General features: G+C 41.3%; 1 protein-coding gene across 1 annotated transcript in view; it reads right to left on the bottom strand.

The window, feature by feature from the left end:
• Positions 1-12,889: 12,889 nt before the first annotated feature.
• Positions 12,890-26,624, bottom strand: part of FGD3 (FYVE, RhoGEF and PH domain containing 3) — a 119,832-nt gene continuing 106,097 nt past the window's right edge. Inside the window, exons 16-19 of the mRNA XM_075713520.1 lie at positions 25,344-25,466; positions 23,193-23,345; positions 20,599-20,739; positions 12,890-13,925 (exon numbers count right to left, since the gene is read on the bottom strand). Coding sequence (XP_075569635.1) covers positions 13,701-13,925; positions 20,599-20,739; positions 23,193-23,345; positions 25,344-25,466 — 642 coding nt within the window. The 3' untranslated portion in view covers positions 12,890-13,700. The remainder of the gene's footprint in view (positions 13,926-20,598; positions 20,740-23,192; positions 23,346-25,343; positions 25,467-26,624) is intronic.

The raw sequence follows: 26,624 nt of genomic DNA, 5'->3' as shown, positions 1-26,624 counted from the left end.
AGAAATCACTGTTTAGATTATTGGCAATTCCTGTACTAAGATATCATTATCGGTGAGCTCGTAAGACAGCAACATTCAGGAACATAGTCTGGTGCAAAATGAAGAAAATACGAGCCCCTGAAACAACTTTATGACTCATAAATGAGTAATAGGCTGGAAGTCTTACACTTTTTCATTTATTATTCACTTTTGTGATGATGATTCTTTCCCTAGAACAGCATGCCGAAGGTGAGCATTAAAACAACCCCCAGTGAGGGAGCACAGTTGCTGTATGACCCCCTCTAGCCAACAGGACAGAGGCAGTGGCTGAGGGACAAGGCAAGGCTGATAGCACAACCTCCCCAGTTTGAGCCAGCCTCTGCTGGTGGCTCTCTTGGCACCCAGTAACAGCATCACGGGCTGCATCAAATGCACATTTAACTAGTGGACCAAACTGGGTACAATTTTAGGACAGAAGCTGAGGTGAGTGGGTGTATATAAGCCACGTTAGGTAAATGTCACTGATCAGGCATGTGAATTTCCAGAAGCCATAGGAAATGCTCCATGCAGACATAAAGGAGATGCACACACTCACCCCTACACAGCTCATTGTCTCCCACACCATTCCCAGCTGCAGCCAGACTGTCTTGTTTTCTCTTCATTCACAGTCCCTTCACCCCCACCAGGAGCCCTGAACTGCAGCCAGTTACTTTCAGCTTTACTATGCAGAAATGGCATGCCCATGATATATTTTCACAGACGTCAGTGATTGAAACATAAAAAGAGATTGAGCTTAAACAGGCTGTCATAGTTTGCATGGTGGGATGGTTGTGATTAATATGCAAACAACATGTTGTCGGTTCTCACTAGATCAAAGTAGGATAAATCATAGAATCATAGAATCGTTCAGGTTGGAAAAGACCTTTAAGATCATCCAGTCCAACCATTCACCTAAAACTACCAAGTCCACCACTAAAACAATTCAGGGGAGAGTAATAATTAATTTCATGTTTCCTGGCTTATTTTTTTAATGAAACTAAAACTAGGAATCATTAAGGTTGGAAAGGATCGCTATGATCATCAGTCCAACCATTGATCCAACACCACCATGCCTACTACAAGTTTTTTGAACACCTCCAGGGATGGTGACTCCACCACCTCTCTGGGCAGCCTGTTCCAATGCTTGACCACTCTTTCCGTGAAGAAATTTTTCCTAATATCCAATCTAAACCTCCCCTGGTGCAACCAGAGCCCATTTCCTCTTGTCCTTTCGCTAACTACTTGGGAGAAGAGACCAACACTCACCTCACTACAACCTTCTTTCAGGTAGTTGTAGAGAGCAAAAAGCCTCTACAGCTCAGCCTCTGCCTCCTCTTCTCCAGACCAAACAATCCCAGTTCCCTCAGCCGCTCCTCATAAGACTTGTTCTCTAGACCCTTCACCAGCTTCATTGGCCTTCTCTGGACACACTCCAGAAACTCAATCCATAAATTTGAAAAAATAAATCCACTGTCAAAACACAAACCCAAAAATCCAGCAACTACTCATTTTCAAGGATGACACTGCTGAATAATAAATGATTTATAGGCACCCAGTAGAAATTCTTCAGAGTTATTGTAATTATGGGTGTGAATATTACAGTACTGAGACAGGGAATACCAGTTAGCACCCATTAGAAGCTGCCAGCTTTGCGAGTACATCTTGCTTTTGGCCACAGGTACTCAAGTCACACCACTGTCAAGGCTCTTCCTTCAGCCAGGGACTACTGAGCAGCTCAGCCTTCCAGGGCGAGCTCATTAGCAAGCTCATATCAATTTGCAAGCAATTATTTTGTGGGTGTAGACACAAAAGATGTGGGAAGGGAACTGGCATTGAATTTAAGTCTCTGGAGGGTGGTCAAGAATTGGAACAGGCTGCCCAGAGAGGTGGTGGAGTCACCATCCCTGGAGGTGTTCAAAAAATGGGTAGATATGGCACTTCGGGACATGGTTTAGTCTAGTCTACCCTTAATTGGTTTAGTGTGGACTTGGTAGTGTAGGTTAATGGTTGGACTGGATGATCTTAAAGGTCTTTTCCAACCTAAATGATTCTATGATTCTATGATTCTATGGTTGCAGCAGCTGAAGTTACTGCCCCTGCCTATCACAGTGGAAAGTTACCATCTCCATAGCCTCTTCAGGGTAGTAGGGAAAAAAGCCCCAAAATACAAAACCCAAACCATGCTGTCCTCATTTCAGCCAGTGTCTACAAAGTATGGTGGCTCAGCTGGAGCAGGGATGGGCACAGGTCTTACCTGAACTTCTGACTTTTGCACCACTGTGGCTGCAAGGTGGTTAATAGTCCTCTGCTGGAAAGTAAAACTTTAAGACATTGCACTGTGATCCACAAAAGCTCAGCTGACTATGACCCATAAAATATTAACACCCTGCAGAGCTCAGCCATACATTCCTCTCTCCTACTTAGTGTTGCTGGGAGAGTAGGAATAAATAGAAGAATATTTGGTGGCAGCATCAGGCATAAAGTAACTCAGGTTAAAAGAAAACAAAGTTATTTTTCAGCAGGAAGAGTTTCCCATTTCACAGTTAAGCACTTGTGGTGGCATGAGGCAAGGAGCAGCACCAGGTATTTGTCACCATGATATTAATCTGAGACCTTATGAGCAATGACAGAGCATGTTTAATGAACAGGGGCTCATTATTAAATACTCTAAACCAGCGCCATGTAGCACTTTATCCTTTCGATCAGTCAGCCTGAGGGGTGGTCACTACCCAGTGGAAGGGAGCTCTGGAAGTCATGTGAGGATACTCATTTGTCAGCAAGCTCAGGAGTGGTACATGAGCAACTCATGGATAGGGAGAGGGCAAAGGACAAGAAAGGAGGTTTGGGGAATAAACTGTTTGCAGCGATGGGGGCAAGAACTAAAACAAAGCAGAGGGAAAATAATAGGAAAGTGGGTGGCCCAAACGGGATGGAAGCATTCTTCTGTTTCTGTGCACTCCTGCTTATCCTGAAGATGTTCATCGCATCTTCTCCACTGTTTTGTTGCTAGAATGCCATTTTCTTTCCTACTTGGCAGCCTAGCAAGAATGTGGCATGTTTTAGAGACCTTTGTCATCATCTTTGTTTCCAGATTTGTCTCATCAGCAAAGCTACATTTTTTTATATTTGTTCAGAGTGCTGCGACTGACTTATTTTTAAAGGAACCAAGTTTTGCCCAGGGGAGCACCACAGTTTTATCAGTCCCTGCACAGAAAATCTTTCCCTTCTCAGAGAGGGGTCCAGCTCTTAGCTCAGCAAGGCACCATCTTCCTCTTTTGTCTTTTTTTTATATTTAGAAAGATTTTTAAAAGCCAGTCACCATCACTACATGTGGCCCCTATTTGAACAACAATAGCAAAGGATAAACAAGAAAAGGCAGATAGGGAAAGGTGAAGAAGGAGTAAGAGGAACCTAATGAGCATCAGTCCCTGAAAGTTGGCCCGTGGGCACAGGAATTGGAGATCCTAGGACCAGCAGCAAAATACAGTGCCTGAGATGAAGGCACTGTATTTAGGGAGGTGATTAAAATTATGCTGCTCCACCAGAAGACAGGTTGTATCTCCCTGCACTGCACTGCAGTCACAGAGTCTAGGCACATTTTAACGTGACTTTGTGTACCCACTGCACATCAAATGCCTGTCACAACAACGCTACTTTGTAAGAAAATGAGTGTTTTAATGTGGTATGCTTCTGAAGACTTAAATTCAGCCACAGCTCAGAGTTAAGTATGTCCTGCTCCCACTTCCAGCTGGTATTTTTTCCTTCAATCAAATATGCAAATAAGGCTACACAACGTATTTCCTTTAAAGCAGAATTTTGAAGGGAGGAAAGGTTGATCCACAGACATAGAAAAAAGAAGGAATTTGAAAAACACAAAAGCTATTAGGTACATCCAAAGGATAGGACAGGAAAGGAGGTGACAGGAAAATGGAAATTCTTCAGGAATTGCCATGTTCCTCTAAATAGTTTTGTATGTCTAGTTAACCTTCAACTGCACTAATTGGTGCCTACTAACTCAGTGTCCCCCTGCATGAAAACACCTAGTAAAACACACCTCCTTAGGAGATTGCTCTGGGATTTACAGCTTGCTTGGGAGCAGACTTACCCACCTCACCCCAGGGCATGACTGGGCTGAAGTGGCTCTTTGCAATGGCTGGAACAAAGGGGAAAAGCTTCTTCAAGGGGCAAATACTTTTTTTTTTTTCCCCAGTAAGCATCTGTCCTCAGGATCTCTTCCCCCCGCCCCTTTAACTTAACTCACTTCTTCCCTAGCCATTTCTCTCTGTGTGTATTATTTATTGACCTTTCCTTCACATCCCCCAGGACTTGCTTCTTCAAAAATCATGCAAGCTTCTAGTAACTGCAGATGACCACCAGACTACAGGAAACAACACAGTCACATTGTGGTTTCTTACCTTGCAATATATTCCCTAATGTTATGCTAAAATGTATATCTGGGTACTGGTCATGTGTTGTCACCAGCTCTAGCACTTTCCCTCCTTTGACTGCCTTAAGCCCTAACTATGGGCATTAATGGCTCTACGACGGCTCTTGCCTTCTGCTTGTCTGTTTATAAAGTCACCAACTACTGCAATAGCTCTAGATGCAGCACAACAACTGGAAAAAGTAAGGACAGGAGAAGGAGGGCTGCTAGTGCAGAGTTATCAAAGCAGCCCTACTCCTGCTTGTGCCCTGTGTATTGTAGCTATGGTCCTGCACAGTCATGAGCTTGGGAATTCCTCCATAGGCTGTGTGTTACCAGGGCCCTATCAATCCTCAGTTCCAGAGTCACACACAAGTACATGAGCATTAATGCAGCAAAACCACTCACACTACTCCCCTCTCTCAAATCCCTACCTGTAATTTATTTGATAACATCCTATAATAATTCCATTTATTAGCTTACAGCAGAAATCTTTGCTGTTGCAACTCTTTGGATAACCGAAGTGAAAGCAAGCCAATAGGGTCTTTTTCCCTTTTTTAAAATGAAATTACCTTTTTAAGCAAAAACCATTCAACCCTCTCCCCCTCTCCCAAAATTACTTGAAAAACATTACACTGCGAAACTAAAGACTTAAGAATTGGGCCATGTTCAGAGCATCCATTGTCTGTAGATGTTTAATTTGATCCCCTTCTCTGCAACTATTGCGATATGTATTCAGTGCACATGATGAAGCTGCTCCAGGGAGGATTCAGATCCGTGTAACCAAGGAAGTTATTCTCTACTGTCTTATTTTGTGCAAAGACTGTAAGATGATTACAAGTATGCCCTATCTCCCTTTCACCAGAAACTTCTCCATTAACAGAGACAACACAGACTGATTGCTTTTGTACAAAACACAGTCAGAAGTCCCACCACCTCACTCACAGGAGAGCACCATCCACTTACCTTTAAGTTTTGCTTTTAGGAGCAAGAGCAATATGGCAAGTCCCCTTCCTATTGATACACATGGACACAGCACTGTGTCATACACTACTGACAAACCTGAACAGACATGCCTGTTTTGGTTGATTAAATCAATCCAGTCTCACACTATCACTTAACATGACTTCAAGGAAACCTTTTGTCACCCAGCTCCAAGAATTTGATGCTTCTTGACACTGGTTAACAGAGGAATTTGGAGCTTGATTATCAAAAGGGATTTCCTCACATGAATGGGCAAGCACGTGGTCCATACCCTCTCTCTGGGCACTCAAGTTCTGCAAATACGTCTAGCTCTTCCCAGGTGAACTGGATGTGCGCAGGCCTAGGCATTATTTTAGCAATGAGTGTCTCTGGCACAGCCTAAGGAATAGACTTCAGATTTTCTCTCTTCTGTAATACACAATTTTACTACCCAGACTAGTACATTATTGCTCCCTCTCCCCAGCTGTTGGTACACCAACCCTGAAGTCCTACCTAGCTCTAAGAGTTGTAGGACACATAAGTTGAGTTTATTTCCCTTTCATGTTCAGTACAAAGGTTTTCCTATTTTAATTCTGTTGCTGAGTTATTCCCTTTCTCCATGATGTGGTTTCAACCTTTATTGCAATAAAGAAAGACTTCTAAAAATCCAATGTACAATTTTCCTTGTGAAAAAATTAAATTGACTGTCCACCCTATGAACAGCACAATGGCACTGGAGTTTGTAAAACACGTTCCTATCCATGGCTGCCTGTGGACACATCCCAACACTTCCAGATTTTCCCAAAGCACCCAGACAACTGTAACTTAATACCACAGGCAACTTCAAAACATTGAAAATTAAAACTTCCTGAGATCCCTTTACAGCTTCAGTGTAATCTAAGTCAATACTGGGCCTTTTATTCAACCAAAAATGCGCCACCCAATGTGGAGAGTGAAATTAATAATGCATGCACAAGGCCAATAAACAATGTTTAATTATTCTTACCCAATTCAGAAGTCAGCTGGTACTTGCTGTCACCAGTTTCACATCAAACTGCCATCTTCAGCTTGGAATTTGAAAGCATCTTCTTCAGCACTAGAAGTGGGACAACACTGTATTTTCCAGTTTAACCTCTTCTTGCAAGATACAGACCACTGTGGCGCAAGACCTTATAGAGCAAATGGCTAATTCTTATAACACAGGGTAAAAGTCTTGACAGATTCTTGCCTATTCTGCAATGCTGGGATAACTGATTATTCTTTTTCAGACTTAAATACACTAGCTACAGACCATATGAAATCTCTTTTATCTGACTAGGGAACTAAGAAAATCCCATGTCTGCAGAGCATCTTCCTGAAACATAGGGAAGTTACTCAGGATTTACAAGGAAAACAGGTCCACGTGACAAACAAATTTTGGAACTTGGAAGTTAGAGCTTTCCAATGCAGCATGCATAGTCTAGACACAGGAACACGGAGTCTCTTTAAATTGTTGGGATTTCCAGTCATTTCCTTATCAGGCTCAACATGACCCATCATTGATCAGTGCACACTGCATACACACGCCACTCTGAAACCAGCTTTTAAATAAGCTTTGTGGCAGAACAGTGTAGACGGGGGGGGGGGGGGGGGGGTGGGGGGCAAAAATACTGAGAAGAGGGAAGGTTTTCTTGAAATTTACTGTCAGTCAAAACTAAATCAACATTGCAGGCTAGATCCTAGTTTCATTTAAAGGCATCAGTGAAGTTAATATAATTTATTCCAGGTAAGGATTTGTTGTTTGAGTTTTGAACCACTTTGGTAAGACATGTCTAAGTAACAGTCTTTTATACTGTTGATGCTAGCAGCAATTCTAAGAAGGCTAAGTTTGTTTTGCCACATTTGAGCAAGTCATCCACATAAGCTGGTTATAGCTCCCCAAAACTCTATTACAGAGACTCCAAACAGAATTCTTCCTCTAGTCTAACCTCCTGTGATCATAGATCACACAGTATCTGCGAGGACAGCCAGCAACTGCTTTCTGAAAAGCCTGTTTTATCAGTATTTTACTTTACAGCAAAATGCAATTACTCAACTCCATCAAGCTTCCCTGGGCCTGCAGAGTACCCAACCAAGTGAAAACCTAGACAAAAGCGCAAGCCCAGTGAAAAACCGCGCCATGCCTCATATGGATTGAAGAACAGAAAAAGAGAAATGGTAGGTATGTAAAAAGGGAAGGTGCTTGTTTACAGGATATGCAGTCATTTATATTTAGCAGCTAAATGTTCCATGTTGCTGGTGAAAGACAATGAGGGAAGTAAAGCGGCTGTCAGATAGGTTAACCACCAACTCTAATCTACAGTTTCAGTATTGCTGGGCAGCTGTTTCTGGGAAACTATGCTAGGATGCAAAATAGGCAAGAAAACCCCTAATTGTTTGTTACCTCATCCCAAAGAAAAAGAAAGAAGTATTGCTGCCTTTCACATGACTAAGATCTACTGAAAGGTAATATTTATCTCTTCATGTCTTGGAGTTCACGTTGTGCCTTGATAAATGCCTGTTAAACTGATGACTCGATTGTCTTTTTTTGAACAAACCAAATAAATGAAGATACTCTTATTAATTTCAGAGCTGGACTGAAAACTATATAACATAGTTCTTTCAGAATAAAATAACACTTTTAGCTTTATCATTTGACCTAAGTTCTTTTCCATTAACAGCCAAAATGCTAGAAATCCAGTGTCCTGTACAGGAAGCAAGGGATCTCCTTCTCCTTTCCTAAACCATTCAGGAAAAATCCTGACACTTCTATCACTCTCCTCCAAGCTACTCAGTTACATATGATTGAGCTATTCATGTAATTGATTTACTGGAAGGACGATTGGAGCAACAAAACTTTACAGACATAAGAAACCTTTCTTTATACTTCATGTGGTGCTCGGATACAAATATGCCAATACACCTCTGGGTTCATGAAAAATGCATTTGTATAGAATGCTGGTCTGAAAGGACACGTTATTTTCAAGAACTATGCAAAATCAACAAAAACCCCAGGCAACTATCAGAGAAAGCGTTGGGAGGTTTCTGTACTATATCCGTCTGTTCTACATGAACACAATAGCTAAAACACAATAAAATTTCCCCTGTTCTGCCTGTGCAATTATTTGTGGGAGTAAGTACACATCTAATAGATCTGTAAAATATTACAGATAGAAATTCTGGTACAAAAAGTAAAGGTTAAAACTAAGAAATAAGCTCTTCATAGCCAAATGCCTGCAAAGTTTATTTGAATTGTTTCTTATCCTAGTCCCAACACTGCATAGGTTTTTACACACAGAATCATAGAATTGTTCAGGTTGGAAAAGACCTTTAAGATCATCCAGTCCAACCATTCACCTAAAACTACCACGTCCACCACTAAAACAATTCAGGGGAGAGTAATAATTAATTTCATGTTTCCTGCCTTGGTGGCTGGATTTTTTTTTAATGAAAGTAAAACTAGGAATCATTAAGGTTGGAAAGGACCTCTAAGATCATCAGTCCAACCACCAACCCAACAGCACCATGTCCACTAAACCATGTGCCCAAGTGCCACGTCTGCTCGTTTTTTGAACACCCCCAGGGATGGTGACTCCACCACCTCTCTGGGCAGCCTGTTCCAATGCTTGACCACTCTTTCTGTGAAGAAATTTTTCCTAATATCCAATCTAAACCTCCCCTGGCGCAGCTTGAGCCTATTTCCTCTTGTCCTATTGCTAACTACCTGGGAGAAGAGACCAACACCCACCTCACTACAACCTCCTTTCAGGTAGTTGTAGAGAGTGATAAGGTCTCCCCTCAGCCTCCTCTTCTCCAAACTAAACAATCCCAGTTCCCTCAGCTGCTCCTCATAAGACCTGTGCTCCAGACCCTTCACCAGCTTCGTTGCCCTTCTTTGGACATGTTCCAGCACCTCAAGGTCTTTCTTGTATTGAGGGGTCCAAAACACAGTATTCCAGGTGGGGCCTCACCAGTGCCGAGTACAGGAGGACAATCACCTCCCTGCTCCTGCTGGCCACACTATTCCTAATACAAGCCAGGATGCTGTTGGCCTTCTTGGCCACCTGGGCACACTGCTGCCTCATGTTCAGCTGGCCGTCAACCAACACCCCCAGATCCTTTTCGGTCAGGCAGCTTTCCAGCCACTCTACCCCAAGCCTGGAGCATTGCATGGGGTTGTTGTGACCCAAGTGCAGGACCCGGCACTTGGCCTTGTTGAACGTCATACAGTTGGCCTCGGCCCATCGGTCCAGCCTGTCCAGACCCCTCTGCAGGGCCATCCTACCCTCAGGAAGATCGACACTCCCACCCAGTTTGGTGTCATCTGCAAACTTACTAAGGGCGCACTCAATCCCTTTGTCCAGATCGTTGATAAAGGTATTAAACAAGGCTGGCCCCAAAACTGGGCCCTGGGGAACACCACTTGTGACCAGCCGCCAACTGGATTTAACTCTATTTACCACAACTCTCTGCGCTTGGCCACCCAGCCAGTTTTTTACCCAGTGAAGAGTATGCCCGTCCAAGCCATGAGCTGCCAGCTTCCTTAGGAGAGTGCTGTGGGAGACGGTGTCAAAGGCTTTACTAAAGTCCAGGTAGATGACATCCACAGCCTTTCTCTCATCCACTAGGCAGGTCACCAGGCCAAGATGAACTGCTCCATAATCTTCCCTGGCACCAAGGTCAGGCTGACACACCCATAGTTCCCCGGATCCTCTTTCGGGCCCTTCTTGTAGATGGGTGTCACATTGGTAAGCCTCCAGTCGTCTGGGTCCTACCCTGTTAACCGGGACTGCTCACAGATTATGGAGAGTGGCTTGGTAAGCTCCTCCACCAGCTCCCTCAGTACTCTCAGGTGGATCCCATCCGGCCCTATAGACTTGTGAGTGCCCAGGTGGCTTAGCAGGTCGTTAACTGCCTCCTCCTGGATTATAGGGGGTTCATTCTGCTCCCCATCCCTGTCTTCCAGCTCAGGGGGCTGAATACCCTGGGGATGACTGGTCTGGCTACTAAAGACAGAGGCAAAGAAGGCATTAAGTACCTCAGCCTGTTCCTCATCCTTGGTGGCAATGTTCGCCCCTGCATCCAATAAAGGATGCTTTGTCTTGTTTTATAGACAGCAATGAAGATGAATTCCACTAAGTTAAGCATATGCATCTGTCTTTGCAGGATCTTTTGCCTTCCAACACTAAAGACTGATCGCCATCTCCCTCATCCCACCGACCAATATCATGAGTTTCTCAGTTGCAGGTCTTCATTCAACGGGCCATTTAAATAAGATATTCTAGTTTCATCAACAGAAAATAAGAATGAGGCTGACCACAGCTTCATATAACCAGCACCCTGACTCTGACAGTAATCAACCCGTGTGCCTAGGGAAAAGCATTACATGAGAGGAAACATTTACTGATGCTTTTCCCTCTGGAAGGTCAGGGACCCCTGCTTGACTTAGCTGACTGCAATTTTGGCATGCCTGTTTATCATCCTGTGAACTAGACTGCCATCATCTCAGGCCTTCTTTTGTGTTCATAAGTAAAAAAAAAGAAAAATGGAAGAAAAAAGAAGAAAAGCAGCTAATTTCCTTGGCACGGCAGGATACATGAATTAACCAGGATTCAAGGAATTCTGAAGTGATTATTCCCTGTATTCTTAAAAGATGTGCATTCAGATGCTTTGAAAGATTCATCTCCCAGGATCATGTTCTCAACCTTCATATCACTGAATTCATTTATGTAAACAACACATGTGTCCCATGAACAGGAAAGAATAATCCAAAGCCTGAATAACACCTCAAAAAGGATGAGAGTGAGCTCACTCCAATACAACGTAACTCCAACTGTGGTCAACAGAGACTGTTCCTTCAGCTTCATGAGGAGATAAATCAGGCTTTGAAAGAACTTAATACTATCTATTGGAGAAGTACCACTGATTTGGACAACAGTCATATTGCTGACCATGACCGAGGGAATGAGATCCCAATCTGTAACACCATTAGCTGTTTCATTTTAGGCTCTAGACTAAGCATTTTCATGCTGGATTGAACAAGAGGAGAGCTCTGGGATCTGCAATGGACTTGTATTAGTTTTCCAGACAAGGTTTAAGTTTCTGGCTTTAGACTATAAAAGCTATTGATGATTTGGGGCTTAGTCATAAAACAGAGATTCACCAGGCAGGTTCCTTGCCATGTCCCCTGAAAATGGAAAGACATGCTGGAAACGAAGTTGCTGCATGAGAACCGCGACACAAATGCCCACAGGTGCCATCATGTGCTACCACTGCAGGTACTCTACAAATATGGTTGAGAATTTTTTTTTTTTTAAAAAGATGAACTGAGGAATATAAAATGATTAGATGTATATTTTGAAAAACTTATTTATAAAAAAAGAACATAATGGAGAAAAATTGTAAAAAATGTGTGCTAAATGTTTCTTCTTGGTTAATAAAAACAGAAAATGAAAGATGTATTAAGATGCATTAATTTTGTTCTGGTTTACCATTCTCCCTTCCAATTTCTCTCCTGGTAACAAAGAAAAAGAACCAAGCAAGTGGAGTAATAAAGGAAAAACTTTAAAACAAACACCCCCCCTCCCCCCAACCCCGACCCCAAATCAGAAATATTACAAAATTAGTATATTTTCAAGGCAAGCATTCTACATCATTACATTTTCAGGGAAGCTTGGGGGAGGAAATAACACACACTGGAAAGAATTCCTTTTCACAAACTATATGATAAAAATTGCTCTGCAAGAAACCTTTTTCATGCTAACTGATCGAGGAGAGGAGGTTAGGGAGGAAAGGGAAGATGCAAGTCTCATGAAATTTTACCAGTAGCTAATTAAATAAATGGTTTCTAATTTTTAGCATCATGGACTTCAGGTATATGATTTGTTACACCAATGTAAAAAAAAAAAAAAAAAACAAAACAAACCCCAAACAGGAAAAAAACAAATCCTTTTCTGTAGATAAGAAAAATACTCACTGATGCAGATCACTAATTTTCAACAATCCTAACAAACTCTGGCTCTATGGAGTAGCTCGCTCTTTCTACTAATACCAGAAAATGTAGAAGGCTGAAGAGGAAACAAAGGTTAAACCAAAATTAAAAATACAGTACTGCGACAGATTTTATTTAATTGTTATCAGTACTACATGCTTACTACCACTAGGAACAGACACGTCTTTTTTGTTTGTTTGGGGTTTTTGTTTGGTTTTGTTAAACCTATATTAAATGTTGACCTAAAGCTTGCTGTGCCTTGGAGATCTGGCTCAGGAGTTAACTGCATGAATTTTTATTTAAATAGATAAGCACTTAAGTTTGAAAATAAGACAAATACAGGTGAACAGGAAAATTAAATTACAAACTCATTTCATACAAATATCTCTTATTCTATGCACTAAATCCTGTTAATTAGCTGAGATCTTTTAAAGATTCTTAAAATACTTATGAAACATTATTTACAAATTATATAAACAAATCTTAGGTCACTTTTAAATTAACCAATACAACAAAAAAGTCACCTTCTTGTACTGTGTGTACTAAAAATGTTCTTGTTTATTGATCATCACCCAGTTTGCAGTATAAAACGTTTGTTCACTTACATCAGAATGGGTTCAAACAGAAGGAAGGTAGGTATTGGTTTCAAAAGAAAACAAAACAATACGATAAATGCTTAAAATCAATGAGGCTTCTTAATGTTCTTTTCTGCACAGTTTGCAGTCATTTTAGAAGTCCCTTCTACAGTATTTGTCTTGTGAACAGGTCATCTCAAAATAGCAGAGACATAGTTTTAGCAAAGGGAAGATATTCAGTACATTGCTCACACATCACAAAGACCTTTTACCAGGAGAGAAAGGACAGAGAACAGAATGTCGGTGGCCAGCACAAGCCTTTACAACATTTAACTTAAAAGGCAGCATTTATAGGACTAATCACAGACTATACACATCCTGCACTGAACAGCAATCAAAAGGACTGGAAAATATACATTTAGGAAAAGAAGACACCAATGGTTTTCCATTACCTTTGTTAAAATTAATGCTTTTCTCCTTGACTTTTAAAACCAGCATCGACACCACCAACAACTACAACTACCTTTTCCTTTAACATAATATATGCCACGTACTACTGCACGTGAAAAATGTACAATGAAAGGAGAGAAACCACTGAATTTCCTATGCAGACACATGAAAATATAAAGCCATACAGATTGCAAAGTGCCATGAATACCAAATTCAAGTGATGGTTTATAGTACGTAGGAAAGAAACTAAATGGAACTTGCTCTATGGGTTGCCGAGTCCTTCAGCTGTATCTTCAGTTTCCCCTTTGGCTGCTTTGGTGAGAATTTCCATCCATCTCATCTGCACTTCTTCATCTTCCGCACTGAAATATAGAGTTTGCTGGGACTGGCAAAGCTTAAAAACATGCTTCACTTCAAACTTCTCACCAGAACCTGGTAAACTGACTTCGTATCCAGGCAGAGGAATAGGACGTGGGCTCCGTCCATCCTAAAGAAGAAAGAACAAATGTGAAAATTCAGCAACAAATGATATTTAAAATGGGAGGAGCAGGGGTATACTGCACGGGGAAGAAAGATTTCCACTCAGTGGGATAAAAGAAATGTCTGTTTCAAACAGTTTAAAACTTGCTTTGAAGTAGTAAGATGTGATTGGAGATGCACTACCCTACACCTGAGGCACAGTCACCAGGCACACACTCAGGCTAGCTCAGCTACACCACAACTCTCACCAAACCAGAGTATCTCAGTGTGTGCCACCGGCTGACAACCCCTCTGTGCTAGACCTGCAGCCTGCCATTCCTGCACACAGCGCGAACACGCACGCACATGCTTGAATAAGCCCATGAATGCAGTTCCAGAGTACGTGTGCATTCGGCTCCTCTTTCAGTACTGTACTTAGAAAACAGAGAAGAGGCAATATTGACTGCCTAACTTAAAATAATAAAAGGCAATGACTTATTGGAGCTTTATTCTTCTTATTTAACAGATTCCCTTTCGTAGTAAGAAGAACCAATCTTACAAATGTCCCACGAGGATCAAAAAGGACTACAACGAACTATTCTCAGCTGGATCTGATTGCCTGTACCTAATTGTCCTGGTTTCGGCTGGGATAGAGTTAATTTTCTTCCTAGTAGCAGGCACAGTGCTGTGTTTTGGATTTAGTAGGAGAAGAATGTTGATAACACACTGATGTTTTTAGTTGTTGCTAAGTACTGCTTATGCTAGTCAAGGACTTTTCAGCTTCCCATGCTCTGCCAGGTGCACAAGAAACTGGGAGGGGGCACAGCCAAAACAGTTGATCCAAACTGACCAAAGGGCTATTCCATACCATATGACGTCATGCTCAGTATATAAAATGGGGGGGGGGGGTGGGGGGGTGGCCGGGGAGCAGCGATCGCTGCTCAGGAACTGTCTGGGTATTGGTCGGCGGGTGGTGAGCAATTTTCAAAGGTGGGTCCCCAAACTGAAGTCTAAACCATACAGGCACCAAGCATCTGTAAGAAGCCGTCACCTCTTATAGCAGCTGTTTGCGTAGCAGCCTACTCAAGTTCAATGCCTCATACCAAAGTTAACAAGGCATCCCACAAAGAGGTGGCAAAGTCATTCGTCACCCCACACTGAATGCAATGACAGTAAATCTGGAAGAGGACCACAGCTCTGAGAACAATGGCAAAAAAATCTACTCTTCTAACACTTAGACTGAAGTAATTCAAGTTTCAGAACTGCTCACATTAATACAAACACATTAACTAAATGAGCAAAAAATACACAGTCAAAAATGTGTCTACACATTTTATCAAATCAATACAAGCTTCCTGATTTATTAGTCTACGACTAGAGTCAATCTGCTTGAAGACCAAGCACCATACAAGATTTATGGCAGCTTTGGGTCAAACACTAAAGAATTCAGTTCCTATTTGTGTGCAAGTCATTGTGTTAAAAGCAGCATACAATTTCTAGATCCTGACACCACAGCCGCATCCGTATAAACAGGGAGGTCTTGCACATGCAGAAGTTTGAACTGGCATGTACAGAGTAGCTCTAGACCTGCATATGTAGCAGTGCTAAAGCAAGCAAATATGGGACTGATGAACACAAAATGCACAAGAGCACATGCAAGCTCAACCATGCCTGCTTCACTGATCTTGTTTTAGAAAAATAGACACTAAGACTTGTCACATGTAAAATTGGAGGTTGCCCATGACAATGAAAAATGATTTGTAGCCAAGAAGTGCAGCATAAGAGCAAATTGATGTTTGAACTGTGCATGTTACACCTACCCAACATGTGAAGACACAGGCAAATTAAGCAGACTTTGGTCTTGCTTCCTCCCTTTTCTTAATATGATGCCTTTGTCATTTTCTCTGTACCTGCCTGATCCAAAAGGAAGGGATTTAAATCATCTCTGAAAAGCTGCACTACTGACAGATAAAGGCAAAGCACTCAGCCTCCAGTCATACCACTCACCCAAACCAGATCTCTCTGCAGGACCATGAGCATCTCTGGATTTCCTCTGGCACTGAGCCCTTCCCCTCCTACCTGTAGACCAACAAATCCAGGGGCTGTTTTGCACCCATGAGGAGTTCAGGCTTACAACCGAGCATGTAAGGATTTACAGGCCTTAAAGAGAGATACTTGTTCCCACTTCAGAGGGATGAAGGAACGGGGATTGTTTAGCCTGGAGAAGAGGAGGCTGAGGGGAGACGTTATCACTCTCTACAACTACCTGAAAGGAGGGTGTAGTGAGGTGGGGGTCGGTCTCTTCTCCCAAGTAGTTAGCGATAGGATGAGAGGAAATGGGCTCAAGCTGCACCACAGGAGGTTTAGGTTGGATATTAGGAAAAATTTCTTCATGGAAAGGGTAGTCAAGCATTGGAACAGGCTGCCCAGAGAGGTGGTGGAGTCACCATCCCTGGAAGTGTTCAAAAAACGAGCAGACGTGGCACTTGGGCACATGGTTTAGTGGGCATGGTGGTGTTTGGGTTGGTGGTTGGACTGATGATCTTAGAGGTCCTTCCCAACCTTAATGATTCCCAGTTTTTACTTTCATTAAAAATAATCCAGCCACCAAGCCAGGAAACACAAAATTGCTACTCTCCCCTGAATTGTTTTAGTGGTGGACTTGGTAGTGTTAGGTGAATGGTTGGACTGGATGATCTTAAAGGTCTTTTCCAACCTAAACAATCCTGTGATTCTATGATTCCTATAAATGTCATATTCCTACTGGATTTGGCTGGTTGAATTGTTTATTTTTAAATGCTTCTGTATGCAACATACTAGGGTTGCATGATATCAGTATTTCATCAAACCAAACTACCCAGTGCTGAGAAGACCTTTGCTGTAGGGTTGATTTCAGTAATTTTCCTGAGATAGTGACTAATGTGTTATTTATCCAGGTAATTACAGCAGCATTTATTTACCACTCTATTACAGCCATTACAACACCCAGGGTTTAAGATTTGGGAATGGATAGCTCAATTCCACCACACAGGCAGTTCTATTTCATGCACCCCTCCATACAGACATTCCTCTCACCCTGCACATCTCTTTGCAGTGTATAAAGCTCTCTTACACAAATATACAGAACCACAGTTACCCACTGATGGACCACTATCATTCGTCCCTACTACTTTTGAGTAGGCTTAGAAAATCCCTGTTTTTCCACCCAAACTCCACTCTCTACCCACTTATGATCTAATCCCAACCTTGCACAAATCGTCAAGAGACTCCCGTGATGCGATGGCATGCCCAGATGCAAAGCTCTGCAGGACCATGAAAAAGGACAGGCAGAGTTTCGTGCAGGGCCAATTAAAGCTTCACCTAAACAGGGTCAACAGACAAGCCAGAAAATTACTTCTCTGAAACCCCAAGCTCAATGTCAAACTCAGGTACTCCCTTATTTTCTAGGAGTAAATGACATTTACATGATGAATAAAAGATTTTTCTTCAGAATTTATAGAGCAAAATTTTCTCTTGGATTAAACCTTATAATTATTATATTCACTAGTTCTCACTATACTAGATTTACCCTCTGTATTTCTCCAAAATTCCCTACTTCTCTAGCTAGCTGGGACTCCTTAATTCTGCGTTTCTCAATCGGGTGTAAATTAGTGTCAGAGCTCTGGAGGTAGTTGAGCATTTTACAAGGCCAACAGGGCAGAAGCACCAGGCTGAGCCCTTGGAAAGACAGACTAATTTCTGTAAAACCGCTGATTCTTAAGCTTGAGGTGGTCTTTGCTTATAAGCAAACTGTTTTAATTTCACTCAGATAAACATGATAAACAGCTGCACAAATTCTGTCTCAGTTTGAGGACAGATAAAATTGGTATTATTTCCATACCTAAACAAGCTGTGAATTATAGCCTCATGCATAAAGCCTTATGGAAGACTTAAACTGTGAACACTCAGGAGATTCATTCATTCACCTGGAACAAGGATCTAAAGCAAAATAGCAGTTTTCCTGCTCTTCCTTAAAGCCTGTAGTCGTATTTCCATTTGCACTAGCATCCCTTCTTCAGTGTCAGGGCCAGGGGTGCAGAGTACAAAAGCTGTCAGGGCTTTTACTGTATCAGAAGCTCCAGATTCAGCTTGGTTTACTCCTTCTTCCCAAGAGGCAGCTATTTTTTCTGTTCTTTTTAAAAGTAATCCCCAACTTTCAAACTCTATGGTCATACTTCACTTGGTCTTTGTTTCAAGACCTTTAACACCATTGTTGACAATATTATTCCCAAAAGGCACGTCTTTTTTTAGGCACTGAAATGCTTCTTTACAGGCCTAAAGAGGTTTGTGAGATGCATCAAAGTGGTTGTACAAAAAAACCCAACACCTGGGAAAGTAGCATTCAAGCACGTGAGTTGTTCCTGACTCATTCTAGACACTTGGCCACCATGAAAAAAGCTCTAGAAGAGATTTTTCTCAGAAGTCTAGTGTATACTGTGTAAACCAGAACTAACAAGAACGTTGGGTTAATATCAAGGAATGGGATTTGTTTCATAATTTTTTCCTTCAGTTGGATGCAAATTGAAGAAAGTATACAAGTGGGAATGATAGGCCCTTAAAGAAGGGACTAATTTTCCTTGTTTATAGGCTCAGCCTGCAACTGGTGATTCCCAATAGTAAATCCTGGCTTGGTTATTGAATGTAAGATAGATCAACCTTGTCCTGTATGCTTTCTTGCGGCTTTATTGAGAGATTTATCTCACACCTGAAGTAGTTGAGGCCATTAACCACTAAATTTAACTGTCATAAAATCAACAATCAGTGTCAAAGACATCCTCTTCCCCTAAAAAATAGGATCTTACTAATAATATCAGCAGAAGCTCAATATCAAATTTGGCAGGACATGAAGCAAAGAACATGGCATCTGAAACACAGAAGCTCCTCTGGCCTCCAACCCTGGCCTTGCATGACTGTCACGAGGTGGCCTGGAGAATCAAGCATCGTTCTGCTGTGCACTAAATGCAGATGGTTTATGTCCCATGGGTTATTACTTGTGGTGTCCTAAGACAACTGGTTAGGCACTAGGAGAAATTCTCTTTCTAGGTCATACTATGAAAGAGGCATTCCTTCCTCTCAACTCCTCATTCCAGTCATCTCTTAGATGACGTAGCTCTGGGGTGAGGAAGACCAAAAAATTTAGACCTCTCTCCCTCTATTCTTGCTATCCTTCCCCAAGCTTGCCTGTGCGAGACACTCTGGCTTGGTTTGTATGGGATACAGGGCTTGCACTGGTCCTTTGCTGTGGCACAGCTTTCACATCAGTTGAAATGTTTCACAGCAAAGCCATTCTCTCTGCTTTGCTTTTTAAAGCTTTTTTCCTTTCCCTGGACTCTGACTCCAGAGAGATCTAAAGATTGGTTTTGTTGCATTCATTTTAGCACATTGGCTGAGGCAGTTTGCTTTTTCAACTTGTAATTTCAGTCATGCATCTCCTGTTGACTAGGAGGGAAGCCAGGCAGCTTGCTGCTTGTGGCATGAATTGGAAACTTACTCAGTGAGGGGTTTGAATCCCAGGCGAAGCCAAGTGGGCTGTATCTGGAGCTCTGAATTCAAGCTTTCAGCCTCTTGAGCGCTAGGCTTAAAACATTACACACACTTGTTTAAAACCAGAGGTGTTCTTGCTGACAAGCAGCAAAATGAACACACTTCTAAGGATAATGTGTACTTCTTGATGAACATTTGCTATGGGGAAAGCTTCACTTTGAATAGTTTTATTAAATCTTAATACTTAGTTCCCAGATTGTTCCTAGCTACAGCCATACAAACTGATGTTGCTGATAAAAAGCAAACCCTTCGTATCACTAGAATTGCAGCAGGGTAATGGTAGGCTGAGTTTGCATCCATTTCTTCTTCCATCCCACCCATGAGATAAAATAAAGCTGTATATAAACATGTGAAATGCCAAATACAAAACTGGATGTGGGAGATCTCATTTCAGCATTGTCATTCTTTATCTTCAGCACTAAGGAAGCATGACCGGTATTTCTATTTCAGATATTCTATCTTGGATATATATATTTCTATCACTTGACTTTCATCACACACAAATGCTAGTTAGCTTCCATGTCACACTTCAAAAAAAAAAATAATGCTTACCACAGTACTTATTTCGAGTAAAGATAAAATCACATGATGCTACGACAAAGAACTTTACCAAACACAGTCCATTTTTCAGGCTGAAGAACATCTACATTTCCACAAATTCCTCCACCCTCTCAACCCAGAACTAGGTTTTAAAAAAAAAAAAAAAAGAAAAGCTTGAACCAGCAATTGCAATATTCAGACTCCTTTGTAAGCTCTATACATTTTACAGGAAAGTGCTTTCCCTAATGATGAGGTAATAAAACCTTTGAATATACCTGTCTGAAAACTCTAAAAAACCCAACACATAATCAAATTATCCTTGGTTTGTCCTTTTTTGTTAAAAAATGGAAAAGAAAAGCTATGAGCTTAAACATTTGCTCACCGCCATATAAGCATTAACTACAGATGACAAGGAAATTTGAAATCTCTGAGGCTTTGTGCTATATTCAGAATACCAAGTTCATTTTTGTTGCTGAAACCAAGCCAAATCCTTTGACCTATTTCTCAGCGTGACATAGTTAAACTTATGCTTTTTTGTTGTTGTTGTTGTATGTTAACCCTCATGAATGTCATTTTACCTGGCTAGTTCCTTGCAGATACAGAACAAGAGGTTCAGTCTTGGGGATGGTCACCCACATTTTGTACCAAGTCTTCCCTTTTTCAAGGAACTGGAGGTAGCTGCTGAAAAGGCTGTTTTCAGCTGCTAAGATGCTTTGCTTCTGGATGAAGGGAAAAAAAAAAAAGAAAAAAAGAGCTGTTTCCATTGATGCTTACGTGGGCAAAATACGTAGAATTAAGTATAAAATATACTTAATTTAAGTTGTCCAGAGTCAAATAACACTGCAGGGCAAACACTGGATAGCCCATAACTGAAAAAGAGTTTAAACATTATTGTACACCATCAAGAAATAGCTCAATTCCATATAACAGAGGCAGCTGCTGAACTACTGTTCCCAGCAGACATGAAATTAAATTCCACCTCCACCAAGTAAATTAAGAATGCTAATTAAGATGATGCAGCTAGTTTCTTGCTTAGCAAAGTAGGCTGTGAGATGATTTCAAATTAATGCAGAAGTTGTATTAACAGACACTCTTGTGCATGGATGCAGAGAGATGTGAGCCAAATGAGAGAGCACTAGGGCAAAAAAAGATTGAAAGATATTTTTGTCTTCTGGTAGAAAGCAAAGAAAAACAAAATTCCTGTTCACATTAGACTTTGCACAGGAGTCTCCTGGGGATTTCTGGCATCTGCTAATAATATCTGTAAAGTGGCAATCTCCTCAGTTGCTATCAAGCTTGCTAAGAAAGTTTATGTAAATAGAAGGAAAAGAAAAAGACCAGTTCTGATCTTTCTTTTTTATACACCTACTTTCTTGCATTTTACCTGATCCTTACAAGATTTAGCAGAAGGCTAGAAGGCTGAGCATATGAGGGAAAAATGACTCGTTTCCTTGGGTTTTTAGAGCTTTCTGTTGTAATCTGCTTTCTAAAGTAAAGCCAGAGGTCACACTTCACTGGTTTGCTTTTTGGCTTTTCAGATTAACAGAGCTCTTGGCTGGGTAGGTGCAGGTTTTCACTTTACTGGCAAACAGATCTGCTGAAACAGTGCTAGAAAGTTTATCATGAGATACCACAGACTATACTGATGCATATTAAGTGTTCCTCATCTGTAGGCATAGCTGTACTGTATATCTGAAGTTTTTGATGGTATCAAGCTCCGGATCCAGAATCTTCTCTGTGCTCTGCAGATATGGTAGTTCAGGGAAGGGCAATGTGCATTTGTATCTTTACCCCACTTGGTATTTCTGACATTCTGGGTGTGTTTGGGTACAAAGCTGACAAAGCACCTGAGCAGCAGAGTTCACTCTGGGACACTGTGCTGGTGTAATTTTACCTGTGTAGGTACATCTAGTAGCCTGGAAAGAAATATGACCTGCTGGGAAGGGTCTAAGAAGACTATTTGAGGAAGCATCTATTACAGGAGCTCTGGATATGCACTGGCAGGTTTACATTTCTTGCTCAGTCTAGCTCTTTTCCATGTAGTTTGGTTCTGATAAGGAGTATAACAAGGCTGGAAGACAGTCTGATGGCTCTGAAGGGTGGCTTCCAGAAAGATGTTTTTCAAGGTAAGATGTTTTTCAGTATAGGCTGCAACTGTTTCCCAATTTTCCATGCAGTGCTCAAAGCAGGATGGTGTAGGTCAGCATATCAGGGGGAAGGATGACTTGCAATGAAGTTAAGTTCTCAGTGTGTCAGTGGCTCTTTCAAGAATCTGATGTCCCTGTGGGTCCACTTTCAATTGAGATGAAAGTCTTCTTTTACATACACAGTGACTTCTGGCTGTATTTCACTGGTAAAATAAATAAAAACCTTTTCTTCAAGGTGGCCCATGGAAAGCGTGGCATGTAATGGTACTCACAGCTCTGCCCATAGTCTAAAAAAAGCATTGGTAAAAGAAGGTTCAGTTGTTGTGGGTGAGGATAAAACAAATCAGTTTGCCAATACATTTCTTGTTCTTGTAAAAAATAAGGGTAGGATGTGCTGCTATCATGGTATAAAGCTTGGTGACATCTGTCCCAATTGTGAAGCAGTAGTTCACATGGTATAATTTGTGGAAGTCACATCTTGGAGAAAAAAGTCTGCATATAGCAGGTTTGAGAAAATTTCAGTGAATCCTGATAGTCTTTCAGAAGAATATGATGCTTTTGCATGACCAACTAAGAAAAAATGTGTTTCAATGATATTTTGACAGGATGTGAAATAAGGAGTGCAAAAGTACCTTCTATACGGTGTTAAAAGTGAAAAAACAAATCTTTTTTTGCCAAGGTTTGCTAATAGTTATTGTACACAACTCAAGATTGGAAATGCACCATAATAAAAAGAAGCCAGAAGTTTTTCCTCTTTTTTTTGTTACTTTGAAAGCTGAAGCTTAGCTGCAAAACCTTTGCGCATCCCTGTATGATCAGCATCCTACAATGAATGGTTGCCATTTACAAACAGCATTCAGGCTGCATGCACATTCAATACAAGTTACAGGCCAGAGGGTCAAATATCATGGTGGGGCTAAAAAGATAACCAAACAATTTTATTTGTTTGAGAGAGAGAGAGACAGAGAGAGAGAGACTCACAAGGGCAGCTAGCACACCAAAAGCTTCTTAGCTAAATACTGTACCTCTGCAGCTAGTCTTTTCTTTTGTTCTCCGACTGCTTCCACTCCAGGGCTGCATGGGCTTGCTGGTAACTGCAGAAAACACTCTTTACACACTCGATTATGACGGCTATTATCTGCAAGTGGTTTAAACTCGGAGCATTTTGCACAGATCACCTGTATCAGAAAGATGGTGCTTCATTAGCAATCATTAAAACATAACCCTTCTCCAAAGGAAAGTGACTTGCAGAATGGTTGTTATTAAAATAAAATCCAGAAAACTAATGTAGGCATAAGACAGAGCAACCAATATAATATTTACTTTATTTACCTCCATTAATAATTAACACTTTTGTGATCCCATGCTGTGTACCAATATACCTAATTAAAGAAAACATATGACTTTTGGGAAATACTTCATGATTAACATCATGCAAGTTTGTTTTTCTTTTCCTATAAGGCTTTATGAGTCAAAAAGGGCTGAGGTTGACAAATCAATTAGTGCTTTTTAATGCCAATCATAAAACAATCTAGGGAGGACTGATTTTCAGAGTAAAGGTGGCTGATGCTCCTTCATCAATTAGGCAGTTCAACCTGATAGAACTGAGGAATCAAAAAATAACTGACCTTTTTAAGAACATAGTCCAATATATTATCCATTTAAAACTATTTGTCTGATGCCAAATTAACAACTTTTGATTCCTTTCCTCAGCTGCCAAGAGCACACAATGACACATCAGTCCCAGGAAACCAGCATTTGTGAGGAGTGATGGATCTGCAGCTCTGGAACCTGTTTTCACACTTAAAATCTGACTCTACCACTTCCTGTTGCACAGCTGCCACAGGGAGAGAAACTGTCTCCCAGGGTGCAAGGCAGGGGCAGTCAGCCGGATTCGACATCCATTCTGAATTTACTGTAAAATAATACACCGCAAACACCCTTCAGGTACAAGTATATGTTATTATATGCTTCACTGCAATATGTTAATTACTATATGAAGGCAACTGCCTTAATTCAGAAAGTGTTAAGTGAAGTACCATTCTGCCAAGTAATATAAACAAAAGCAAGCTAGCATTTTTAGAAACATGATAGTCTTTCCTTGAGATGAATTAACTTCCTTAATTTGAATGCTATTGCCACATCACAAAATGTCGCATAACCAACAACTGTTTAACAATAGATTATTAATAATGTAATTCTTGTTATCTCTCTGTCCATGGGGGAAAGCTATTCTTTCATTTCTTTAATAATACTGAGCTTTGCAATGAAACATTTGAAACCTCCAGAAATGTATTTCATTATTTTAGTAATTATTAATAAAAACAAACCCAGAAGGTTTAAAATCTGAATTCCAGTGCAAAGGTGTCTCCTCCACAGTAATTTTGTTTCAGTTGCTGAGACTGAGGTTTCTTCAAACATCTTAACTATACATTTAGGTCTCTCTTCAGCTGAAAATTTATCTCTACTTCAAATGAATAATGGTATTTAAATAACATTATTCTGTACTAGTTACATTACGAACACTGAACTGTGAAACTCAAGTCACAGAAGGCAGGTTTCAAGTCATATTACAGAAATCAATCTCACCTTGGCTGTGGTTGTGATTTTCAGAAAAAACCCTGAGAATTAAGCTGTCAGTGAACGGCACTGGGGAAGGATGGCTAAGTGCCTTCAGTAACCTGGCCTTGAACCTCCAGGACTGATTTTGGCTTTTCAAGCAGGAGGAAATCACTTTGGCACAAGAAATTCTTGACAATTCTACTTCAGGGAAAGAAAAACCCATCCATCTTTAATATTGTATGTTCAACTGTTCATCCCAGAAAGAGGTGCTGTGTGAAGTAAGGCTGTCAGAAGGTCGTTCTGTTTCTGCAAACAAAATATGAGACAACCCCCTCCCCAGATACATGCACATCCCCAGAGAAAGCACCACCTTTCTTTTTATCCACTGAGGTGCTGTGTTTGCCTTTAAAACAACATAGACTAGGCCCCTTGCACCAGAGTTTTGCTCTTTTTTCCCCTGACTCCCAGGGGGTAAAGCAAGTGGAAAGATCTGCTCTGTCAATGACCTGCCATGAACCAGAACATCTTTTAGTTCCTGCACTGAAAAAATAAAAAATTCTCTTCAACTGTCTCTGCAGAAGAAACTAAGAAGCTCCATGCATTCTGATACTTACAGCCCCACACTGCTTACAGTGGTGCCGCCTTTTAGTGATGGAGTTAAAGCTTTCACTGCAGCTCTTGCAAGCCTGTTTCTCCTTGTCTCGCTTGGATTTGGAAGATTTCCTACAGGAATCACTCTGAAATGGAAAGTACAATTATGTGATTTTTTTTTTTTAAAAAAAAGATCGCAAAACAATTCATGGAGTTCTCCTCCTGACAAAGATCCTCTTTGGGTTTCACACCATTTTAGAAAAGAATTCACGTCAGTTCTGCTAATGGCCTACAGTTGGATGGATGGCTGAGCCATCAGGTATTTCTGGTGTGGCATTACACAATCTCAGATTGCTCGAGCCAATTCTTCAAGTCCCTATCTGCCCACTTGCACCGTTACAGCCACTGAGTGGCCTCATCTCACTGTCTGTTAGTATGGAGGAAGAGGAACTGGCAACGTGGGCTTGTCAAGAAGAGCGCTCCTTCTCGCATTCACCTCTTCCTCCCTGCTGCAATGTGACTTGGTTAAGGTAAATGCTGTCGACTTTGTGAGTGTGTTGTAAACTGTTCTGTCCATGGCAAGGAGATGAGAAGGTTTTGGGAAAAATGGCTTGGCTGAAGAAGTGAACAGTGCTGGCAGTGGATTTTTGCACTGCCCAACTTCAAATGCTTAATTTAGGAGTTTCCTTAGGCTCCCTCCCAGCCCATGATGAAACATAAAGCTCCTCAGGAAGACAGGGACACCTACACCAGGGACGTGCTATCAAACGCTTTTGGCAGAAGACACTTTCATTAAGCTGTACGGAAAGCCAAGCAAGTTTAGCCTCTTAAGCTAAGCACCTAAGCTGGTACATAAAGTCACTCAGTATAATTAAACCCAATTGTACAATTTTTTGATAAACTGAAGAGCATTAACATGACAATGTGCACTTCATAAAAATACAGCTTCACACAGAACTTCAAGTAGATCCCCTGTCTTGTCTTCTTTTTTAAAGAAATAAATACTATTCCTCCTTCCCTGGTGGGCCTGCATGAAATTCATGAAATTCAACAAGGCCAAGTGCAAGGTCCTGCACCTGGGATGGGGCAACCCCCACTATCAGTACAGGCTGGGGGATGAAGGGTTTGAGAGCAGCCCTGCAGAGAAGGACTTGGGGGTACCAGTGGATGAAGAGCTGGACATGAGCCAGCAATGTGCACTTGCAGCCCAGAAAGCCAACCATATCTTGGGCTGCATCAAGAGAAGCATGGCCAGCAGGTCGAGGGAGGTGATTCTGCTGCTCTACTCTGCTCTGGTGAGACCT

This window comes from Pelecanus crispus, chromosome 7, assembly GCF_030463565.1.
Source record: "Pelecanus crispus isolate bPelCri1 chromosome 7, bPelCri1.pri, whole genome shotgun sequence".
Lineage (NCBI taxonomy): Eukaryota > Metazoa > Chordata > Aves > Pelecaniformes > Pelecanidae > Pelecanus > Pelecanus crispus.
The sequence above is the reverse complement of the archived record's forward strand: the minus strand, read 5'-3'. Positions and strand labels throughout refer to the sequence as shown.